Genomic DNA, 23,303 nt, shown 5'->3' on the forward strand with positions numbered 1-23,303 from the left:
TTTTTATCACATTAGATGGCAACCATAAGCAAAAATAAAATAAAATAATTAAAAAAAAAATAAAAAACAACAACAATAACCACAACAACCACAACACACAAAAAGAAGAAGGAGGAGGGGGAGGAGGTGAAGAAGAAGAAGGAGGAGGAGGAGATGAAGAAGAAGAGAGAGAAGAAGGAGAAGGAAGAGGAGGTGAAGAAGAAGAAGAAGGAGGAGGAGGAGGTGAAGAAGAGAGAGAAGAAGGAGAAGGAAGAGGAGGTGAAGAAGAAGAGAGAAAAGAAGAAGGAAGAGGAGGTGAAGAAGAAGAGAGAGAAGAAGGAGAAGGAAGAGGAGGTGAAGAAGAAGAAGGAGGAGGAGGAGGTGAAGAAGAAGAGATAGAAGAAGGAAAAGGACCTACCAGCAGCAGAACCACGAGGTGAGGGTTTGATTCGGGGCGGGGACTGGATGTAAAAAAGGCACAACAGTGCTGGTTTATTATCCTCGAAATAAAGAATTGTGTCTTGCAGCTTGATTGATTAATTGTCCTTCCCCCCTGTTTATATATTACTAATAAAGTTACATTAAGTTGATTATTAATGCTTAATCTTACCGATTCAAATCTTTGATCTTTTATCGTTAGTATTTCGTTCTAAGGGTGTTACTATTGTAATCTTTTTTAAAAACAAAATTTCACCAGTTCAGTACAATTATCGAACACACACACACACACACACACACACACACACACACACACACACACACACACACACACACACACACACACACGGAGGAGCATCGGGACGGGGAAGTATCGACACGCTTCCAGCTTTGACACCTCCTTGAAATTGATGCTGGAATTTCTCTTCTTCTTCTTCTTCCTTGGTGTGGCTGTGCTGGAAGCCTGTCTGCTTCTTCTTTTTTTTTTCTTTTCTTTTGTTATTCTTTCTTTTATATTCGGTGTTAAGACGTTGCTTGCAGAGTGGTCTTCCTTCCATCACATGAATACGAAGTTCCGGTTTACAATTTTGTCGTCTGCGTTGTGGAACTGACAGATTTCCAAAATGATACACAGTTTGTTCATCGTAAACAATACAGGGTACATATGTGTTGATAAAATGCTTTTGCTTTTAGCAGCTAGCTGAACAGAAATATGTCTGCTGTTTTCTTACGAGTGTTGCATTCTGTTTTGAGCCGGCTGTCTCACCTTCAGACATAGTCACGAGTGACTGACAGTGACAGTCTTTATTGTTTGTTTATTTTTTGCTTGTTTTTATTATTTTTCTCAATGTATTTAAGACTCTCTCTCTCTCTCTCGCTCGCTCTCGCTCTGTCTGTCTGTCTGTCTGTCTATCTGAGCCCCTCTCTTCGGAATCGCAGTTGTGCCTCCACCGCCTCTCTCGCGTGATTAAAACGTGGCATACACCATTACATGTATGTGTAGTGCTAAGTTGCTCTCATATTCTGTATGAAAAGTATGTCTTATTAGCAAATGTACTCCAGATTTCCAGCCAAGTAAGTCAGTAAAATTACTGGACTGGTATTTTTTGCAAACACTTTCATCATGCTGAGTGCGCAATAGCCGAGTGGTTAAAGCGTTGGACTTTCAATCTGAGGGTCCCGGGTTCGAATCACGGTAACGGCGTCTGGTGGGTAAAGGGTGGAGATTTTTCCGATCTCCCAGGTCAACATATGTGCAGACCTGCTAGTGCCTGAACCCCCTTCGTGTGTATAAGCACACAGAAGATCAAATACGCACGTTAAAGATCCTGTAACCCATGTCAGTGATCGGTGGGTTATGGAGACACGAAAATACCCAGCATGCATGAACCACGACAGAGTCATCAGCAAGTCGATGTTTGTCGTGTAACGGAAAGAAGAAGAAGAAGAGTATCACTGTATCATGTGTATCACCTTACTGTATGTATCTACATCAGTACATGTAATTTTTGATGAGCACAAAGAGTATGATATTCATGTGTCAGTGTGTGAGAGTGAGAGATGATCAGATTGAGAAACAGTTGATTTCAATAGAGTTCGGAGAAGGGGAGCGAAGTGGTGATAATTTGTACATGTATTTGAAATTCAGCAAATTGAGTAATTGTACCATGTAATTGAAACTGAAATAATATTAGATAAATTGTGCATATTTATGTGAAAATATTGATTGAGAGAGAGTTGCATATATACATGTACATGCAGGCATGTAAGTATCAGTACTTGACTTTTTATGGTGTGTTTGTGAGTGTGTGTGTGTTAGAAGAAGAGAAGGAGAAAGGTGAGAGAGTGGAATGTAAATTCCCATTTGAAAGTGATGCTACTGAGGATCTGTACATTAATCTAGCAGCTATTGTTAATCATTCTCTTGCAAATGGTGTTACAGAGATGTATTCATGGAAAAGCACTGGCGGAGTGTTGTCAACAAGTCTATTCTAGACTACTTCTTTGAAGCACAAGGCAAGGTATGTTATCCAATAATAGTAATAAGACTGTTGGGATCTTAGACATCTAATGGTTTGTAATTTCACCGTCGATGATGGGTGCAATAGCCAAATTGCAATAGCCAAAAGGCTCAAGCATTGGCCTTTCCAACTGAGGATCCAGTGTCAAAAGACTCAAATGGTTTGTTGTTAAGGATGGAAAATTTTCTGAACTCAAAGGTGAACATATATATGCAAATGTGTATACCCCCTTTATGTGTATGTACTTGCAGAAGATCAAATAAGCATGGTAAACTAAAGACCCATTATCAGTGTTCACATCCCTGAAAATGGAGAATGGCTGTCTTCATGGCAGCGCAGGAATGGTCACACATGTATATAAAAGCCCACCTGTATGGTATATATATATTTATATATATATATGAGTAAACATAGGAGATGTAGTCCATGAATGCAGAAAGAAAGAAAATGTAGTGAAAGTAAAGTGTAAATGTCTGTCTGTACAGATCAACTGTTTAACAGTTACCCTGCTGAAGTCAGTTGATTTTGCTTCACACGCTGATGTGTACATGTATGTTCCAAACTATTGATCTATGATTGTATCATTTTTGTTACATATTGTGTAATACTATAAGTTGACTTCACCAAGTTTTTGCGCCTTATACATATTATTAATAGTAGTAGTAGTTCTTTTTTTATGTATTTATCTTTTCTTTTTTTTTCTCAAGGCCTGACTAAGCGTGTTGGGTTACGCTGCTGGTCAGGCATCTGCTTGGCAGATGTGGTGTAGCGTATATGGATTTGTCCGAACGCAGTGACGCTTCCTTGAGCTACTGAAACTGAAACTGTGTAATACTAAGAATGAATTAAGCTCATGTGAACTATAATTGAACTTAACAATACTACTACTGCTGCTACTGCTACTATTACTACTACTAATAATGTTAATTGTAATCACACACACACACACGTGCATACACACACACACACACACACACAGAGAAGAAAAAGAAGTTGCAATACATTACAAGGTAATTTATCACTCTGCAGGCCGCCACTCATGAAGACATCAGCCCTGTCATCGCCACCCCTCACCACTACCTCATCAACATCTACCGCAACAATCTCCACTTCATTGCCGTGGCAACCACAGAAGGTAAGCAAGGAAGGGGCAGTGAATCATGTCAATCTGCCCCTTCCACAGCCAGTTAATGCTGAAACAGTAAACTTGTATCAACTGGATTCATCGGGTTTTCCATGTTGTCATTCAAGGCCTCATCCTTGCGATGGGTTCTTGTAAAGGTCAGATATCTGCTGCCTTTTTGTAGTTGTTGTCATATCAGCAGATGTGGAGTTAGCATAACATATGCATCAGTCATATCAGCAGATGTGGAGTTAGCATAACATATGCATCAGTCATATCAGCATATGTGGAGTTAGCATGACATATGCATCAGTCATATAGCAGATGTGGAGTTAGCATAACATATATGCATCAGTCATATCAGCAGATGTGGAGTTAGCATAATATATGCATCAGCCATATCAGCAGATGTGGAGTTAGCATAACATATATGCATCAGTCATATCAGCAGATGTGGAGTTAGCATAACATATGCACCAGTCATATCAGCAGATGTGGAGTTAGCATAACATATATGCACCAGTCGTATCAGCAGATGTGGAGTTAGCATAACATATGCACCAGTCAAATCAGCAGATGTGGAGTTAGCATAACATATGCACCAGTCGTATCAGCAGATGTGGAGTTAGCATAACATATGCATCAGTCATATCAGCAGATGTGGAGTTAGCATAGCATATGCACCAGTCATATCAGCAGATGTGGAGTTAGCATAGCATATGCACCAGTCGTATCAGCAGATGTGGAGTTAGCATAACATATGCACCAGTCGTATCAGCAGATGTGGAGTTAGCATAACATATGCACCAGTCATATCAGCAGATGTGGAGTTAGCATAGCATATACACCAGTCGTATCAGCAGATGTGGAGTTAACATATGCACCAGTCGTATCAGCAGATGTGGAGTTAGCATAACATATGCACCAGTCGTATCAGCAGATGTGGAGTTAGCATAACATATGCATCAGTCATATCAGCAGATGTGGAGGTAGCATAACATATGCACCAGTCATATCAGCAGATGTGGAGTTAGCATAACATATGCATCAGTCATATCAGCAGATGTGGAGTTAGCATAGCATATGCATCAGTCATATCAGCAGATGTGGAGTTAGCATAACATATGCACCAGTCATATCAGCAGATGTGGAGTTAGCATAACATATGCACCAGTCATATCAGCAGATGTGGAGTTAGCATAACATATGCACCAGTCGTATCAGCAGATGTGGAGTTAACATATGCACCAGTCGTATCAGCAGATGTGGAGTTAGCATAACATATGCACCAGTCGTATCAGCAGATGTGGAGTTAGCATAACATATGCATCAGTCATATCAGCAGATGTGGAGTTAGCATAACATATGCACCAGTCGTATCAGCAGATGTGGAGTTAGCATAACATATGCACCAGTCGTATCAGCAGATGTGGAGTTAGCATAACATATTCAGCAGTCCACATGTTCTGACCCCTCCTTGAAACTGAAACAGTTCTGTTGCGTTCACTGTGCCACATCTTTGTGTTTTGCTCCTTCACTTACCACTCTCTTATTCTTATGATAAATATATTTTGGACAATATTTGAAGAGCAAATAAAAGAAAACAGAAAATGGACCCTATCTCACACGCCAACAAGAAAAAAAAAAAGAAAAAAAAAAAGAAAATAAGAAAAAACAATTATCTGGGTTGAAAAAATTAACAAATACAACCGAGCACAGGTAGAAAATATGCTTCCATTTTCATTCACTTTGGCTCCATTTCCATGAAAAGGACTCAGTGTTCAGCATGTTCCTGGTATGATTTTCATTTTTCCCTTTGTTGTTGTGAAATATTGGTTTGTATTAATTGTAATATATTCCCATTCACTCTCGAAAGTGGACACTACTATTATTGTTATTAATATTGCTGTTGTTTTCTTTTTGTTTTGTTTACGAATATTATTAGTTATTATTTTTATTTTTAATCATTGTTATCATCATCATTATCAAAATTAATTGATTGTTTTTTGGGTTTTTTTTAGATATGTATGTGTGTTTACCTTTTACTTGGATGCCATGTTTTGTGCAGTGTCCCCTCTGTTTGTGGTGGAGTTCCTGCACCGTGTGTGCGACATCTTTGAGGACTACTTCAAGGACTGCAATGAGTCCACTTTAAAGGAGCATTATGTGATTGTCTTTGAGGTGAGTTCTGTGCTGCTCTTCTTCTTCTTCCACTTCTGTTCACAGGCTGCTGTCCATTTATTGCTGAAAAACATGACCCCCCCCCCACCCCCACCCCACCCCCACCCCCTTCCACCCGTTTCCATTCATAGGTTGCATCCATTTATCGCTGAAAAACATGACCCCCTGCCCCCCCACCCCCACCCCCCCACCCCCGCATTCCCCTCCACCCATTTCCATTCAGAGACTGCGTCCTTTTATTGCTGGGAAAAAAAAAAAAATAGACGGGCGCAATAGCCTAATGGTTAAAGCATTGGACTTTCAATCTGAGGGTCCCGGGTTCGGATCACGGTGACGGCACCTGGTGGGTAAAGGGTGGAGATTTTTACGATCTCCCAGGTCAACATATGTGCAGACCTGCTAGTGCCTGAACCCCCTTCGTGTGTATACGCAAGCAGAAGATCAAATACGCACGTTAAAGATCCTGTAATCCATGTCAGTGTTCAGTGGGTTATGGAAACAAGAACATACCCAGCATGCACACCCCCGAAAGCGGAGTATGGCTGCCTACATGGCGGGGTAAAAAAACGGTCATACACGTAAAAGCCCACTCGTGTATATGCGAGTGAACATGGGAGTTGTAGCCCACGAACGAAGAAGAAGAAGCTGAAAAAAAATGACCCCCCCCTCCCACCCTCCAGCTATTTCCATTCATAGGCTGCGTCCATTTATCACCGGAAAACATTAACCCCAACCCCCACCCCCCCCGCACCCCCCCATCCCCTTCCACCTCCTCCACCCATTTCAATTCATAGGCTGCGTCCATTTATCGCTGAAAAACATGACAACCCCCCCCCCCCTCCCAGCCCCTCACCCTCACCCCCAGCCCCCCTACCCACCCACCTAAAATAAACCAGAAGTCACTTTCCGTAGTTTTGCACTGGAGCAAGAAATAGGTTCAAGGGGTGTATTTGATCACTGAGTTTGGGAAGGCTGGCTCATGGGATAAAGAAGATCAAATTTTGGTAAACTGTGTAGTCACTTTTCTGAGCACTAGTAGTACTAGTAGTACTACTGGTATAGAAAAGGTGTTCAAGTGTTCATGTTCTAAAGACATGGGATAAGTTTGTTATGTTTGTTGCTGTTTTGTTCACTCTTTTTTTCAGGTTTGGAATGTTGTGGTGTGTATTCCCTGCTATAAAGTATTCAGTGTGTGTGTGTGTGTGTGTGCGTGCGCGCCTACAGTTGCTGGACGAGATGATGGACAATGGCTTCCCGTTGGCGATGGAGGTGAACGTGCTGAAGGAGCTCATCAAACCCCCCAACCTCCTGCGAACCATCACGGACACCGTCACCGGCAAGTCAACTAGGTGTGTACATCCTTTCTTTTTCTTTCCCTTCCCTGCCTGCTCAACCTGCACCGTGTCAGTGCCATTACTTCCCACACTGCTCATTCTGAGTGCCCCCCCCCACCCCCCCCCATGCACAGCCACACACCCAGGTTCCTCTTTTGTCATAGTTCTATGCTATGCATGTGTGTGTGTGTGTGTTGTGTATGTGTGAACGTGTGTCTGCATGTTTTACATTTATTTGCGTATTTTTCCTTCTTTTTTTTCTTTTTTGTGTGTGTGTGTGTGTGTGTGTGTGCCTGGAGTTGACTTCATCAGGATTATGCACCTTTTAAATGTTATTATTATTTGTAGTAGTATTTTTATGTATTTATCTATTATTTATTTATTTAATTTCATTTTTTAAATTATTATTATTTCATTATTATATATTATTATTGTTTTATTTTTATTTATTTTTATTTTTTTATTTTTTGTTATTTTTTACTTTATTTATTTTATTTTATTATTATTTATTTTATTTTTTTTATTTTTTTTTCATTTATTCTTTATTTCTCAAGGCCTGACTAAGCGCATTGGGTTTCCCTGCTGGTCAGGCATCTGCTTGGCAGATGTGGTGTAGCGTATATGGATTTGACCTGAACGCAGTGACGCCTCCTTGAGCTACTGATACTGATACAGTTCCAGAGTCAGCAGTCCACAGAGAACTATCAGTGTTATGTCACCAGGAGCCATTTGCATTGCTTGGACAGAAGAGCCTAGTATGGTCGTAACCCGCTACAAACTGTGTGTAGTATGGAACTGACCAATGGCGTAGTTTGGTAAACGTAGGCATTTAGTCACGTGTAATTGTCAAAAAGTTAGAACCAAGCAGTGCAACTGGCACACTACCAGAGAGGAGAGCCTTCACTGTTTCTGGGTCAGTTCAGTGGTGTTCAGTAGTGCCTCTTCTGATTTAACTTACTTGGGACACCACTCATGACGACAATCATCCCTTTGTTGCAGAGCCGGACTTCGGTGTGTATCCCCTTTTTTTCATCTGTATTTGAAGGCTGCTGTTCCCACATTCACTTGTATGTATGATTGTGCTTTTTCGTGTGTGATCGCCTTTACCCTGCGATGTTAGCAGCCATGCTCTGTATTCAGGGGTGTGCATGCTAGGCGTGTTCCTGTGTACACAACCCACGAAACACTGACATGGGTTATGGGATCTTTAACGTGCGCATTTGATGTCCATGCATATGCAACGTGAAGGGGGTTCAAGCAGGTCTTCCCATCTGCTGACCTGGGAGACTGGAAAAAAATCTCCACCTTTAACCCACCAAGTGGTGCAGATCAAATATGCAGGCTAAAGATACCGCAGTCCATGTCAGTGTTCGATGGGTTATGAAGACAGGAAAATACCCAGCATGCATTAACCATGACAGAGACAACGGTAAGTCAGTGTTGTTGGTTGTGTGATGGTAAGAGTAAAGTTTAAGAAGAACCCACCTGGTGTCTATTACAGGTATTGAACTAGGTGGCGGCAGTGAAAATTTAAATATTCATTACAGTGACTGAAATGTGATTTTTGGCTAACAACATGACAATATAAGAAAAACAAAAAAAAAAAGAGTAAGTGAATATCTTGATTGGTTCTGAAGATATTCCATTTTAAAGATGTGATGATGTGTACATGCTGTTGATACTTAATATTTTCACATTTTCACAGTCATACTGTACTGTCCATGAGGGTACTATAATGAAAACTCATATACTTTTAAAAACCATATGATAATGGCATATTGCACAAGAAAACAATAACACTTCAGCAGCAAAGAAATTGGAAAATATGCCTGTTAAAGTAAGGGGAAATAGAAAATCAAGACGTGTCACTCTGCACAGAATAGCAACTTTGAAGGTCTACAGCACTGAAAAGAATAGACAGTTGCATTTCATAATAAAATATCTTGCAGAATACATCACAAAAAGTGCACTGAATTTTTTTCAGGCAGGATAGTTCACTGAATTTTAAGCATCAGAGTCTCAAACTTTGAAAAATCTTCAATTTGACCAGTGGAAAAAAGACTGTTTATTGGGGTAGCGTGCTGCAAAGATGAATATTTCAGTAACTGTCACAAATAGGACCAGGAAATTTTGCGTGTGTATTAAGTGAAATGTCAGCTTTCAAAATAAATTAAAATCAACCTTAAAACTTCCCTCTAAAGTTGGCAGAAAAGGAATGATACCTGATTTTCTCATAAAAAAAAAAGGGTGCACGTTGTGGATGAGACTTCTTCAAATTTTTGTTTTTGAAAAAATTTTGAAGTTTCAGCCACAATAAGTTACCAGTGGTCTTGGCTGATCAGCTTCTGCAAAATTACTGCAAATTTTTAAACAAATGCAACTTGAGAGCATTATACAGAATGGGTAGGTTGATGGGGTATTCCACGACAAAGGTTCCCAGGAGGGAGCAAATATTACTTAATCTGCTAGCAAAAATGACAGATATATGAATCTATTTTCTTACAGCTCTCTAGCGTTTTCTTCCATCCATGAACTCAGTCATGCATTTCATTATAGAAGAAACACAATAAATAAGAAATAAAAGGTGGATGATGCATCTTTATTTCTTCACAAAATGGAATTCACAAGAGAGAAAATGCACACCAAAAATTCTTTCTATTTTGGCACTCACAGGTTTCCTGGCATCAGCAATAACATGCTGCTCACTACCTGAAATGTTCATACTGGCCTTTTTGGATCATTGAATAGGTCTTGCATGCCCTGCCATGAGCAGCCGTTTCTGCAACATGTTAGATACACAGATCAGCTCATAAGAATGAACAAATGTTATATTCAATTTAAAACATAAAACCAAAAACAGAGCTTTCAGTTTAATATATGTTTAGGATTTTGTCAGTTTCGGTGTGTTTTGAGTGGGAGGAAAACACTGTGATAAAAGAATTATAAAATGGCATACTAACAGGTGAGTATTCATTCAACAGCAACACAAAATTCACTGCACTGAACTATTTGGCTGCATTTACCTTTCACACAATAACTCAGATTGCAGCAACAACTTATGCTTTGACAACTGAGGCTGAAGTTTTGGGGGTCTGTCCTTTCCAATTGCTGACAAGAGCTTTGGCATCTACATGTACTGTTCATCTTATGTGTCTTTGTTGCATGCGACTGTTTACTCAAATATTTCCACTTCAGGGTACTACATTTCATGACTGAGATGAATGTATTACTAAATGTCTTAGGTATATATGATTACTAAATATTGAATATTTTATTGTTAATATGCACATCATACTTAGCATCTTATTCTTTGATAATATTATATATTTTGTGTACTCACCTTTATTTGTGACTGAATATTTCATTCACAATGTGTGCATGGTATTTTGCATTTTATCATTTCATGAATTATCCCTTTGTTTTTTGTTTCATGCAGTCAAGATGCACAGCATATCATGGGTTACATGAACACACACACACACACACACACACACACACACACACACACACACATTAATCTCTTAATTGCTGGATCCCTGATAGTGTTATATAGTTTGACTGAATCAAATGTGCAACATAGGCTATGGGTGTTATTGTACTGATTTTCTTTTTACTAATTTTAGTTTGTTAAAAATTGGTGTTAATTTTTTTAAGAAACAGGATGTTGACTGCACTGTTCAGATTAATCACACATCTTTCCACATTACACTTTTTTCATACTCAGACATACATACACATACTCACAAGCCTACATGTGCAAATGCAAACTGCTCTCTTTCTCTCTCTCTCTCTCTCTCTCTCTCACACACACACACACACACCTACTCCACTGACAGGAAAGAAATGGGGAAGGGGGGTGACTGGAGGGAGGAGGTGGTGGGTTATATCACTGTCAGCAGTCAGGGATTCTCAGCCAGAGCAAGTGGTCAGTGATTTGGCTCAGTGCCAAGTATGCCACAACTATTGACAACCACCTCCTGGTGGGAGATACTCAGAGACAAGGGAGGGGAATGACCATACAACTCTCAGCAAATTATTAAAGTGATGTTTGCAGAGGAGAGAGGGTGGTGGGTGGGGGGGGGGGGGAGCTGGGGGCTAGTATGATTTGGTGTTCTTGTTCTTTTTGGAATGTGAGAGCATAGTATCTGTCTGTTAATATAAATATAAAGTTTCACAGCTATCGAAACAAAATGCAACTAGAATATCAGACTTTTGTGTTATGTTGAATGAAACGCTCATCTTATGGAAAAAGAAACCACATGACAATTTTTTACTCACTTATTTAACACTCACCGAGTTTGTAGCAGACGACGCTAATGCTGTCTCGAGCACTTCCGGTTTTAGACCCAGGTAATATTTTGCTTGGATATGAATTCTTTGCCTTCCTGTGCTGAGCCCTGGACACAGTAGATAGGAATTCACTGCCTTCCTGTGCCCAGCCCTGGACACAGTGGATATGAATTCACTGCCTTCCTATGCTGAGCCCTGGACACAGTGGATATGAATTCACTGCCTTCCTCTGCTGGACCCTGGACACAGTGGATATCAGTTCACTGCCTTCCTATGCCGAGCCCAGGGCACAGAAGATATGAATCCACTGCCTTCCTATGCTGAGCCCTGGACACAGTGGATATCAATTCACTGCCTTCCTGTGCTGAGCCCTGGACAAAGTGGATATCAATTCACTGCCTTCCTATCAATTCCTATCAGTTCACGGCCTTCCTATGCTGAGCCCTGGACACAGTGGATATGAATTCACTGCCTTCCTGTGCACAGCCCTGGACACAGTGGATATGAATTCACTGAACCTTTTTTTCTTTTCCTTCCACAGTGTGGGGGCCACGTTGCCCACAGGCCAGCTGTCCAACATTCCCTGGAGAAGGAGTGGGGTCAAGTACACCAACAACGAAGCCTACTTTGACGTCATCGAAGAGGTGGATGCCATCATCGACAGAAACGGATCCACTGTCATCGCCGAAATTCAGGGCTATGTGAGTATTCTTTTGTGTGATTGCATTTTTTGTTTGTTTGAAAAACAAAAAAACAAAAAAAAACCCCACCAACAAACAGACACAGATACACACACACACACACACACACACACACACACACACACACACACACACACACACGTGCGCGCGCACGCAAACACAAATATCCAATTTTTTTTTATCTTTACATGTTTTTTCAAGGATGAATGACAATGTGAAAAATGATGTCTTAACTCCCTCAGTACGGCCAGTCCTCTCTTCTCCTCTACACAGACCCCTCGGATGTCCAGTGGGTGTCTCCATGACCCAACCTTTGGCTTCCGTTGTCAGAATTGTGGTATTCTTTGTCAACATTCACGTCTTCAGTGTAAGAACCTTCCGCTTGCAATATTTTGGTGATGGTAACTGGGGTGAAACGCTGTTAACGTCGTCTCTTTCGCCGTTTGTATGGAAAGAGTTAAGAATGGCATATATATATTTATGCCACATACTGTGACATAGACTACTCTCTTTCTCTTTGTCTCTCTGTCTCTCAGTGATTTTGACCCTGTGTGTTTTTTTTCTGAAACAGATGAAATTTTTCTTGTTCCTTTTTGTAACTTTGGAGATTTGTGAGTTGATATCGTTTAGAGTTGTAGAAATTCATGGCTACATCCGTATGGAACTGGATTTTGAACAGAGTACAGGAAAGTGATGTTCTGGTTATGCATTGTTGAATGTTTTCAGGTGGACTGTTTAATCAAACTGAGTGGAATGCCGGATTTGACCCTGACTTTTGTCAACCCTCGTATCCTTGACGATGTTAGTTTCCATCCCTGCGTGCGGTTCAAGCGATGGGAAGTGAGTGTATTTGTGTGTGTGTGTGTATTCCTGGTTGGTGGTGTGGGGGGGGTGGGGGGGGGGATTTAGGAAGTGGAAGGGAGGGGATGAGGGTATCTGTGTGTGTGTGTGTGTGTGTGTGTGTGTGTGTGTGTGTGTGTGTGTGTGTGAGTGTGTGTGTGTGTGAGTGTGTGTGTGTGTGTGTGTGTGTGTGTGTGTACATGTTTACATATGTGATTGATTGATTGATGTGGATACTTATATAGCACATATCCTCGGTCAGAGACCAAGCTCTAAGCGCTTTACAAACACAGAGTCATTTGCACCACAGGCTGCCTACCTTGGTAGAGCCGACTGACGGCTGCCACTGGGCGCTCATCATTCGTTTCCTGTGTCATTCAATCAGATTTCAGGCGCATGCACATACACGCTCAGACAGACATGTAACATTTTACGTGTATGACCGTTTCTGTTTATTTGCCCCGCCATGTAGGCAGCCATACTCTGTTTTCGGGGGTGTGCATGCTGGGTATATTCTTGTTACCATAAACCACCGAACGCTGACATGGATTACAGGATCTTTAACGTGTGTATTTGATCTTCTGCGTGCGCGTACACACAAAGGGGGTTCAGGCATATATGCATTGGTTGTGTATGTGTGTGTGTGTGTGTGTGTGTGTGTTCGCACATGTCCTTGTGTGTATATGTACAAGAGTTTGTTTGTGTGTCTGCATGTGTATTTGATACAGTCTTCCTCCCTGTAATTGTAAAGAGACTTCTCTGTGAAGACTAACTTTTCATGACATTTCCATTGGTTTCGTAGAGGTTCTGCTTTGTCGTCAGCACCATTGGCATAGTCACATCTTCACCTTAATAACTATTGTTACTGTCATCATCATCATTGTAATTGCAAATGTGATAGATTTATACTTAGATCTGATTATTTGGGTGTTTGCAGTCTGAAAAGACGGGCGCCATAGCTGAATGGTTAAAGCGTTGGACTTTCAATCTGAGGGTCCCGGGTTCGAATCACGGTGACGGCGCCTGGTGGGTAAAGGGTGGAGATTTTTCCGATCTCCCAGGTCAACATATGTGCAGACCTGCCAGTGCCTGAACCCCCTTCGTGTGTATACGCAAGCATAAGATCAAATACGCACGTTAAAGATCCTGTAATCCATGTCAGCGTTCAGTGGGTTATGGAAACAAGAACATACCCAGCATGCACACCCCCGAAAGCGGAGTATGACTACCTACATGGCGGGGTAAAAACGGTCATACACGTAAAAAGCCCACTCGCGTATACGAGTGAACGTGGGAGTTGAAGCCCACGAACGCAGAAGAAGAAGAAGAAGCAGTATGAGAAATTTATTACGGTATATCTATATTCAGATCAGATTAAGTGGATTTTGTGCAGTCTGAGAAAATTATTGTGGTAGAATTGTGTTCAGATCAGATCATATGGATGTTGTGCAGTCGGAGAAAATTCTTTCCTTCGTTCCTCCTGACGGCCATTTCCGTTTGATGTCATACTACGTCGGGGGCAACAAGTGAGTGTCTTCTTACCAAGCAATGATTTCATTGTCAGTGTTACTTTTCGTTCAGATGATTTCCTTTTGATGCTGGATTAGATCAGCAGCCGCTAGGAATTACAGATTTGCAATGGGGGGTGTTTTTTTGTGTGATATCATCACAAAATTGTAAGTAGATATCAAAGATGTTTAATAAGGATATAAAAAAAAAGACACTTGCAGGTTTTGTTATAGTGACTCTTTTCTTTGTGTTTTGAAAGACTGGTAAAACCCTTTTTCTTTATTTTTGTTCCTTATTAACCTTATGTTTTGTTGTTTTCAAAGCTTCTTTTTTTTTTTTAAATATCATTATCATATTTTTGACATACCAGTGAAGTGGTAATTAGTGACAAAAAAACTGTAAAAAAAAAAAAAAGAAAAGACATCTGGTCAGTGTGTGTGTGCATGTGTGTGCGTGCACACTATTGCATGATATATCTGAAAATTAGGATTGTTGAATGTTAAACATTATTATTGTATCAAGACATGTGTATGCTGAGCATAATTTATCAGAAAATCAGGATCGTTAATGTCAGTCATCACTATTTTGTCATGTGTATTGATATTAATACTGTTCTACATATAGTATTTTCATTTAATGATTCATGAAGCTCATGCCTGATCCTGTTGCGTACATTGCAACAATGGCTCACATTAATATGTACCCTTCATTGTGTCACATTGTGACATTATCCTGTTTCCTAGATTCTGCGTCTATGCTTTGAACATTTTGTGTGTGTGAGGGTGTTTGCTTGTGTGTGCATGCGTGTGTTTGTGTGTGTGCGCGCGCATGTTTGTGTGTTTGTGTGTGCGTGCTTGCATACATCTGCAGGTGTGTACTGAATGTGTGTGGGTGTTTACGCATGTGTTAACAAGGAAGGATTGTGTGGCAATAGTGGTGCAATTTTTGACTCACTTGTGTAAACAAAGTGAGTCTGTGTTTTAACCTGGTGTTCGGTTGTCTGTGTGTGTGTGTGTGTGTGTGTGTCCGTGTGTTTGTGTGTCCGTGGTAAACTTTAACATTGACATTTTCTCTGCAAATACTTTGTCAGTTCACACCAAATTTGGCATAAAAATAGGAAAAATTCAGTTCTTTCCAGTCATCTTGTTGAAAACAATATTGCACCTCTGGGATGGGCACAAAAAAATATAAAAAGAAGCCTAATTATATGCAAACTGCATTTACTGTTATATTTATATTTTTTGTATTCTCTAAACTTGGCACTTTGACCTCATATTCTGACACAACAACAAGAGCAGTCATTATTATCATTTTTTGTTCAAACAGGAACTTCTTTTACTAAGCATGGAATTTTTATTTATTTTGCAAACGTTTTTCATGCAGATAGTAAAAAAGGGAAATTACTCTGTAATTAATGCTAGGGGACTTAATTTGCTTTAAACTGATCTTTCTCATCTTAAACATTACATTTTGAAATTATACTCAATACATAAAAAGCTTGTGTGATTTACTCTCAGTGTACAAGGCTTACAAATACAGAACACATTTTAACGATTAGATTTTAAAAAAAAATTTTTTTTTAAGTGTATCACAAGTGAATCTTGAAGGCCTTGCCTCTCTTGTTTTTTTTGTCATCGCTCCCGCAGCATGATAGCCATACCGCTGTACTTGCGGCACAGCATCGGTTTCCGTGACGGCAGTGGCGGGCGATTGGACATCACCGTGAATCCCAAGCAGACCATGGGGAAAACGGTTGGTTGCCTTTCTCTTTCTGGAACAGTTCACACTGGCCATGCAGACTGACAGACAAAACGGACAGTTTGCTTGTCAGTCTGTAATGTAGCGTATTGTATTGTATTGTGTTGTATTGTACTGCAGTGTGTTGTATTGTGTTTTACTGTATTGTATTGTGCTGCTCTGTGTTGTTTTGTACTGCAGTGTGTTGTATTGTACTGCAGTGTGTTGTATTGTACTGTATTGTATTGTGCTGCTCTGTGTTGTTTTGTACTGCAGTGTGTTGTATTGTATTGTTCTGTATTGTATTGTGCTGCTCTGTGTTGTGTTGTATTGTACTGTATTGTATTGTACTGCAGTGTGTTGTATTGTATTGTACTGCAGTGTGTTGTGTTGTATTTTACTGTATTGTATTGTGCTGCACTGTGTTGTATTGTACTGCAGTGTGTTGTATTGTATTGTACTGTATTGTATTGTGCTGCTCTGTGTTGTGTTGTATTGTACTGTATTGTATTGTACAGCACTGTGTTGTATTGTACTGTATTATATTGTATTGTACTGCACTGTGTTGTATTGTATTGCACTGTGTTGTATTGTACTGTATTGTATTGTGCTGCTCTGTGTTGTATTGTACTGCAGTGTGTTGTATTGTATTGTACTGCACTGTGTTGTATTGTACTGTGTTGTATTGTACTGCAGTGTGTTGTATTGTATTTTACTGTATTGTATTGTGCTGCTCTGTGTTGTATTGTACTGCAGTGTGTTGTATTGTATTTTACTGTATTGTATTGTGCTGCACTGTGTTGTATTGTACTGCAGTGTGTTGTATTGTATTTTACTGTATTGTATTGTGCTGCTCTGTGTTGTTTTGTACTGCAGTGTGTTGTATTGTACTGTATTGTATTGTGCTGCACTGTGTTGTATTGTACTGCAGTGTGTTGTATTGTATTTTACTGTATTGTATTGTGCTGCTTTGTGTTGTGTTGTATTGTACTGTATTGTATTGTGCTGCACTGTGTTGTATTGTATGCAGTGTGTTGTATTGTATTTTACTGTATTGTATTGTGCTGCTTTGTGTTGTGTTGTATTGTACTGTATTGTATTGTGCTGCACTGTGTTGTATTGTACTGTATTGTATTGTGTTGTATTGTAATTTACTGTATTTTATTGTACTGCACTGTGTTGTATTTTACTGTACTGTATTGTACTGCACTGTGTTGTGTTGTATTGTACTGCACTGTGTTGTGTTGTATTGTACTGCACTGTGTTGTGTTGTATTGTACTGCACTGTGTTGTGTTGTATTGTACTGCACTGTGTTGTGTTGTATTGTACTGCACTGTGTTGTGTTGTATTGTACTGCACTGTGTTGTGTTGTATTGTACTGCACTGTGTTGTGTTGTATTTTACTGTATTGTATTGTACTGAGAAACTGAAACTACATTAATTTATATCTGTATGGGCCATTACGATATGTCATTATATGTGCATGTCTTGTCCTTTCAAAGTTGGGGGCATAATTCTTGAACATTTGATGAATATTTTATTACTTCACACTGTTTTTGTGTGTAATGAAAGAAAATAAAGTGGGGGTGGGGGGGGGGGGATAAAAAAAAGTGTTTAACCAAAAAAAGAATCTCTTACCAGGTGGAGAATGTGGTGATCGAGGTGCCCTTCCCCAAGGTCGTGCTCAGTGTCACCTTGACCCCCAACCAGGGAAAATATTCCTTTGACCCCGTCACCAAGATCATGACCTGGGAGGTGGGCAAGGTCGATGCCACCAAACTTCCCAACATCAAAGGCAGTGTGAGTATTGGGGGTTGGGAATATAAAGATTTTATTATTATTATTATTATTGTACATTTCTTTAGTGCTTTTAAACATCTCAAAGTGCTTTTCAGTAGCAGACACAGTTCAGTCAGGAACACATGCACACGCTCACACACACACACACACACACACTTGCACGTATATATGATCGCTCACATGTGTGCCCACACACTCAGGCATGCATGGCAGATGTGGATTCAAAGAATACAGAGCATGGTATTGAGTGCCTCATTTCTGTAAGTCTGATTGAAAAGAAATGTTTTTAGATTAGTTTTTAAAGGCATGACACGCGTGACACGGTTGTCCTGTTCATGTTAAGGTGTGCAGACATTTAACCCATTCTACTCCAATGTTGAGTTAACTTGTACCATGATCACTTCCCCTGTAAACCAGGTACGAGTATTCTCATACCAACGCTCTGTTCTTATTTCGTTTATTCTTACCTGTTACAGTCGGCAGTCTAAATTGATCCGTTAACGGATTCCAGAAGCATGAAAACGAAGCCTTATTTGACCGATTAAATCAATGATTCTCCATTGATTTTTGCCGTTTCATTGAACCACCCTGTTTTTTTTCTGCAGTGGTCTCATGTAGTGCTGGTCCAGGCATGTAGCTGTGGTGCAGAATGAGTTAAAAGGCGTGCATTTGTAGGCATGTGTTGTCTTCAGTTTTAACGTCTTTATGTGTGTGGTTTAATAGGTTTCTTCGCTTTGGGAGGGATGGGGGTGGAGGGGGGCTGGGGTGGGGGTGGGGGTAGCTGGGGGGGGAGGGGGGCAGGGGGCGGGGGCATCGCATGAAGACTGCACAGATCAGTGAGTTAAGGAGCACTGAGTCTCAATTACCTGGGAGAAACGCGCTGTACAAATGCCATTCTTTATTTTTAGCAGCGGTATTTTTGCTATGTTTGTTCTGCTGGTGACAGATAAGCATGCAGGCTGGAGCTCCATTGCCAGAGTCCAATCCTACCATCTCTGTGAGTACTGATGAAAATCATTTCTCTCTCTTTTTCTTTCTCCCTCTCTCTATCTCTGTCTCTGTCTCTCTGCCCCCTCTTTGTGTCTCTCTCTTTGTGTGTGTTTGTGTGTGTGTGTGTCCCTCAACAGTTGTGCAATCAACAACCATCTGCCTGAAGATCTAGTCATCAGCCCCATCCACATGTAGTACGCGGCTTCTGTTCAAATGTGTGTGTGTGTGTGTGTGAGAGAGAGTGTATGTGTGTGTGTGTTGCATGTGTGTGCGTGTGTGTGTGTGCAATGCGTGCATGTGTGAGTATGCACAAGTTTTTATTTTGATATGCACTTGTTTTCTGTTTTCTACTGTATCTGTGTTTGTGTATGATTTTCGATTTATGTTTGTACCTTGTTATGTACTATCCCCCCCCCCCCCCCCCCCCCATATTCCTTGTGACCCCGGTACACTTGGTAATAAAGACATATTCTGTTCTATTCTCTCTTTCTCTTTCTCTCTCTGTCTCTCTCTCTCTCTCTTCCTCTTTGTGTGTGTCTCTCTTCATGTATGTCTCAGTCTCTGTTTCTCTCATGCTCACTTGCTCCCGCATTCTCTTTGATTCAATTGATTGCCCAAAATGTGCAGACTGACGGTTGCAATAGTAAAGTGGTTAGAATGTTAGACTCCCAACTCAAGGCTTTTGGGTTCGATCCTGGTATCGTCACATGGTGGGTTAAGCAAAGAGCTTTTTCTTATCTCCCCAGGTCAAAGTATGTCCAGACCTGCTGGTGCCTTCATGTGTGTACACATGCAGGAGGTGAAATACGCTTGTTGAAAGATCCCATAACCCATGTCAGCGTTTTGGGGGGGTTATGGAAACACAAACATACCCAGCAAGGATACCGTTAGCAGTAGGCTAAAAAAAAAAAAAAAGTCACCTGTAGACGGGCGCAATAGCCGAGTGGTTAAAGCGTTGGACTGTCAATCTGAGGGTCCCGGGTTCGAATCACGGTGACGGCGCCTGGTGGGTAAAGGGTGGAGATTTTTACGATCTCCCAGGTCAACATATGTGCAGACCTGCCAGTGCCTGAACCCCCTTCGTGTACATACACACGCAGAAGATCAAATACGCACGTTAAAGATCCTGTAATCCATGTCAGCGTTCAGTGGGTTATGGAAACAAGAACATACTCAGCATGCACACCCCCGAAAATGGAGTATGGCTGCCTACATGGCAGGGTAAATAAGCAAAATGGTCATACACCTAAAATGTTAAATGTTACATGTTTGTCTGAGTGTGTATGTCTGCGTGCCTGAAATCTGATTGAATGACACAGTAAATGAATGATGAGCGCCCAATGGCAGCCGTCAGTCGGCTCTACCCAGGTAGGCAGCCTGTTGTGTAAATGACCCCGTGTTTGTAAAGCGCTTAGAGCTTGTTTTCCAACCAAGGATAGGCGCTATATAAGTATCCATATCAATCAATCAATCAATCAGTCCTCCATACCCCCAATATTGGGTGAAAAAAGACGTTCGTGACATGACATGACATGTCGTGTGTCGTGGTGTGTGACAGGTGATGTTTACCATCAGTCAGATGTCGGTGTCAGGCCTGAGAGTGAATCGTCTGGACATGTACGGCGACGTGGGAAAGGTTAGTGATTTGTTTGAAATTCTTTTCTGTTACTAGTACGCTCCAGCTGACTGTTAAGGTCTGAGTAAGGAGCTTCAGAATGCTATGCTAGTACTCTCACACAAAAAGAAATGCTTTTTTTTAGTCTATTAAAGAAATGGCTGGTTGTATGTTTTTTTGTGTCTATTAGTATTTCTAGCATTGGTTGGTAGTTATTAGTATGTTAGGGATTTGGGTTTTGTTTTTATTTGTTGTGGGGGTTCTTTACTTTAAATCTTTATTTTTTATTTGTTTGTTTTACTGTTTTGTTCACATAGAAGAGGCAGGATATTTGTATCCAAGGCAGTCTGAAGGTATTATACGTGTGTGTATTTTGCGTGTGCGTATGTGTGAATATGTATGTGTGTGTGAATTTGTATGTGTGTGTGTAAGGTGGGTGTTGAATTGTTAATGTGTACCCATGTTTGCATGTACAAGGCTCGAGTGCACATGTTTGTGTATAAGAAAGAGAGAGTGAGAGTGAGTTGATGGTGGGATAATACATGGCATCAGATATGTGTTGATGGTCTTTAGAATAATTCATTTTTTAAAATGGGATTGATGACAAACCTGGAAACCTTGCTGCATACCAACATGCATCCATGCACACACACACACACACACACACACACACACACACACAAAAGCAGCACCAAACCAATCATTTAACCAGCAAAAAAAAAAAAAAAAATCCCAACAAATGCCCATATCCTATAATGTGTACGACTAACTTACTCGTAACCATCATCCTCAGTGCTCTTTTTGTTTAGTTCAGATAATGTGTATGACTAGCTTACTACATGTTTAGTTCAGATAATGTGTATGACTAACTTACTATATGTTTAGTTCAGATAATGTGTATGACTAGCTTACTATATGTTTAGTTCAGATAATGTGTACGACTAACTTACTATATGTTTAGTTCAGATAATGTGTACAACTAACTTACTATATGTTTAGTTCAGATAATGTTATGACTAACTTACTATATGTTTAGTTCAGATAATGTGTACGACCAACTTACTCGTGACCATCATCTTCAGTGCTCTTTATGTTCAGTTCAGATAATGTGTACAACTGACTTACTCGTGCCCTTCATGTTTAGTTCAGATAATGTGTACGACTAACTTACTATGTTTAGTTCAGATAATGTGTACGACTAACTTACTATATGTTTAGTTCAGATAATGTGTACAACTAACTTACTATATGTTTAGTTCAGATAATGTTATGACTAACTTACTATATGTTTAGTTCAGATAATGTGTACGACTAACTTACTATGTGTTTAGTTCAGATAATGTGTATGACTAACTTACTATATATTTAGTTCAGATAATGTGTATGACTAACTTACTACATGTTTAGTTCAGATAATGTGTACGACTGACTCACTACATGTTCAGTTCAGATAATGTGTATGACTAACTTACTACATGTTTAGTTCAGATAATGTGTACGACTAACTTACTATATATTTAGTTCAGATAATGTGTACGACTAACTTACTACATGTTTAGTTCAGATAATGTGTATGACTAACTTACTACATGTTTAGTTCAGATAATGTGTACGACTAACTTACTATATGTTTAGTTCAGATAATGTGTATGACTAACTTACTACATGTTTAGTTCAGATAATGTGTACAACTAACTTACTATATGTTTAGTTCAGATAATGTTATGACTAACTTACTATATGTTTAGTTCAGATAATGTGTACGACTAACTTACTATATGTTTAGTTCAGATAATGTGTACGACTAACTTACTATATGTTTAGTTCAGATAATGTTATGACTAACTTACTATATGTTTAGTTCAGATAATGTTATGACTAACTTACTATATGTTTAGTTCAGATAATGTGTACGACTAACTTACTATATGTTTAGTTCAGATAATGTGTACGACTAACTTACTATATGTTTAGTTCAGATAATGTGTACGACCCACTTACTCGTGACCAACATCCTCAGTGCTCTTTATGTTTCTGCCGACAGAAGTACAAACCCTTCAAAGGAGTGAAGTACTTGACTCGGGCCGGAAAGTTCCAAGTCCGAACATGATCCAACACGTCTGTTACCTCCCCCTCCCCCAGAGAATATATGCTCAGTTCAGATAATGTGTACAACTAACTTTCTTTATGTTTAGTTCAGATAATGTGTACGACTAACTTACTCGTGCCCTTCATGTTTAGTTCAGATAATATGTACGACTAACTTACTATATGTTTAGTTCAGATAATGTGTACGACCCACTTACTCGTGACCAACATCCTCAATGCTCTTTATGTTTCTGCCAACAGAAGTACAAACCCTTCAAAGGAGTGAAGTACTTGACTCGGGCCGGAAAGTTCCAAGTCCGAACATGATCAACACGTCTGTTACCTCCGCCTCCCCCAGAGAAAAATGGGTTCTGTTCCACTTGAAGCAAAGACTTGTTGGAGGAGGAGGAGGAAAAGAGACAGAGCTCCTTTGTCGGCAAAAGTATCAAGATAAGATTTGGGTTGAGGGTTTATTTGCGTTGAATTTTTGTATGATTTGGGTTATAAGTGTATTTTTCCTTTGCTTGATTGTGTGTGTGTGTGTGTTTGTGTGTGTGTGTGTGTGTGAAAAGACTGACTTATAAGGAGGGTGCCAAAAGTATCTGGTTGAAGCAAACTGGGTATGGTGGTTGGAAATCCATGCAAAATGTCTGATT

The 23,303-nt window shown here is 40.1% G+C and overlaps 1 protein-coding gene across 2 annotated transcripts; it reads left to right on the forward strand.

Annotated features, from left to right (window-relative positions):
- Positions 1-978: 978 nt before the first annotated feature.
- Positions 979-23,038, forward strand: LOC143276100 (AP-3 complex subunit mu-1-like). 2 transcript variants are annotated; one of them, XM_076580495.1, is made up of 13 exons: positions 979-1,075; positions 2,360-2,438; positions 3,468-3,573; positions 5,630-5,742; positions 6,967-7,091; positions 11,908-12,067; positions 12,794-12,907; positions 14,360-14,433; positions 16,063-16,168; positions 17,796-17,954; positions 18,901-18,951; positions 20,503-20,580; positions 22,909-23,038. In XM_076580495.1, the coding sequence occupies exons 1-13, from the start codon at positions 1,041-1,043 to the stop codon at positions 22,972-22,974; spliced, it is 1,266 nt and encodes a 421-aa protein (XP_076436610.1). In that variant the 5' UTR covers positions 979-1,040; the 3' UTR covers positions 22,975-23,038. The 2 variants fall into 2 exon arrangements, with proteins under 2 accessions (XP_076436610.1, XP_076436609.1); XM_076580494.1 differs by lacking the exon at positions 22,909-23,038 and adding an exon at positions 22,604-22,705.
- The last annotated feature ends 265 nt before the right edge of the window (positions 23,039-23,303 follow it).

This window comes from Babylonia areolata, chromosome 31, assembly GCF_041734735.1.
Source record: "Babylonia areolata isolate BAREFJ2019XMU chromosome 31, ASM4173473v1, whole genome shotgun sequence".
NCBI classification, from domain to species: domain Eukaryota; kingdom Metazoa; phylum Mollusca; class Gastropoda; order Neogastropoda; family Buccinidae; genus Babylonia; species Babylonia areolata.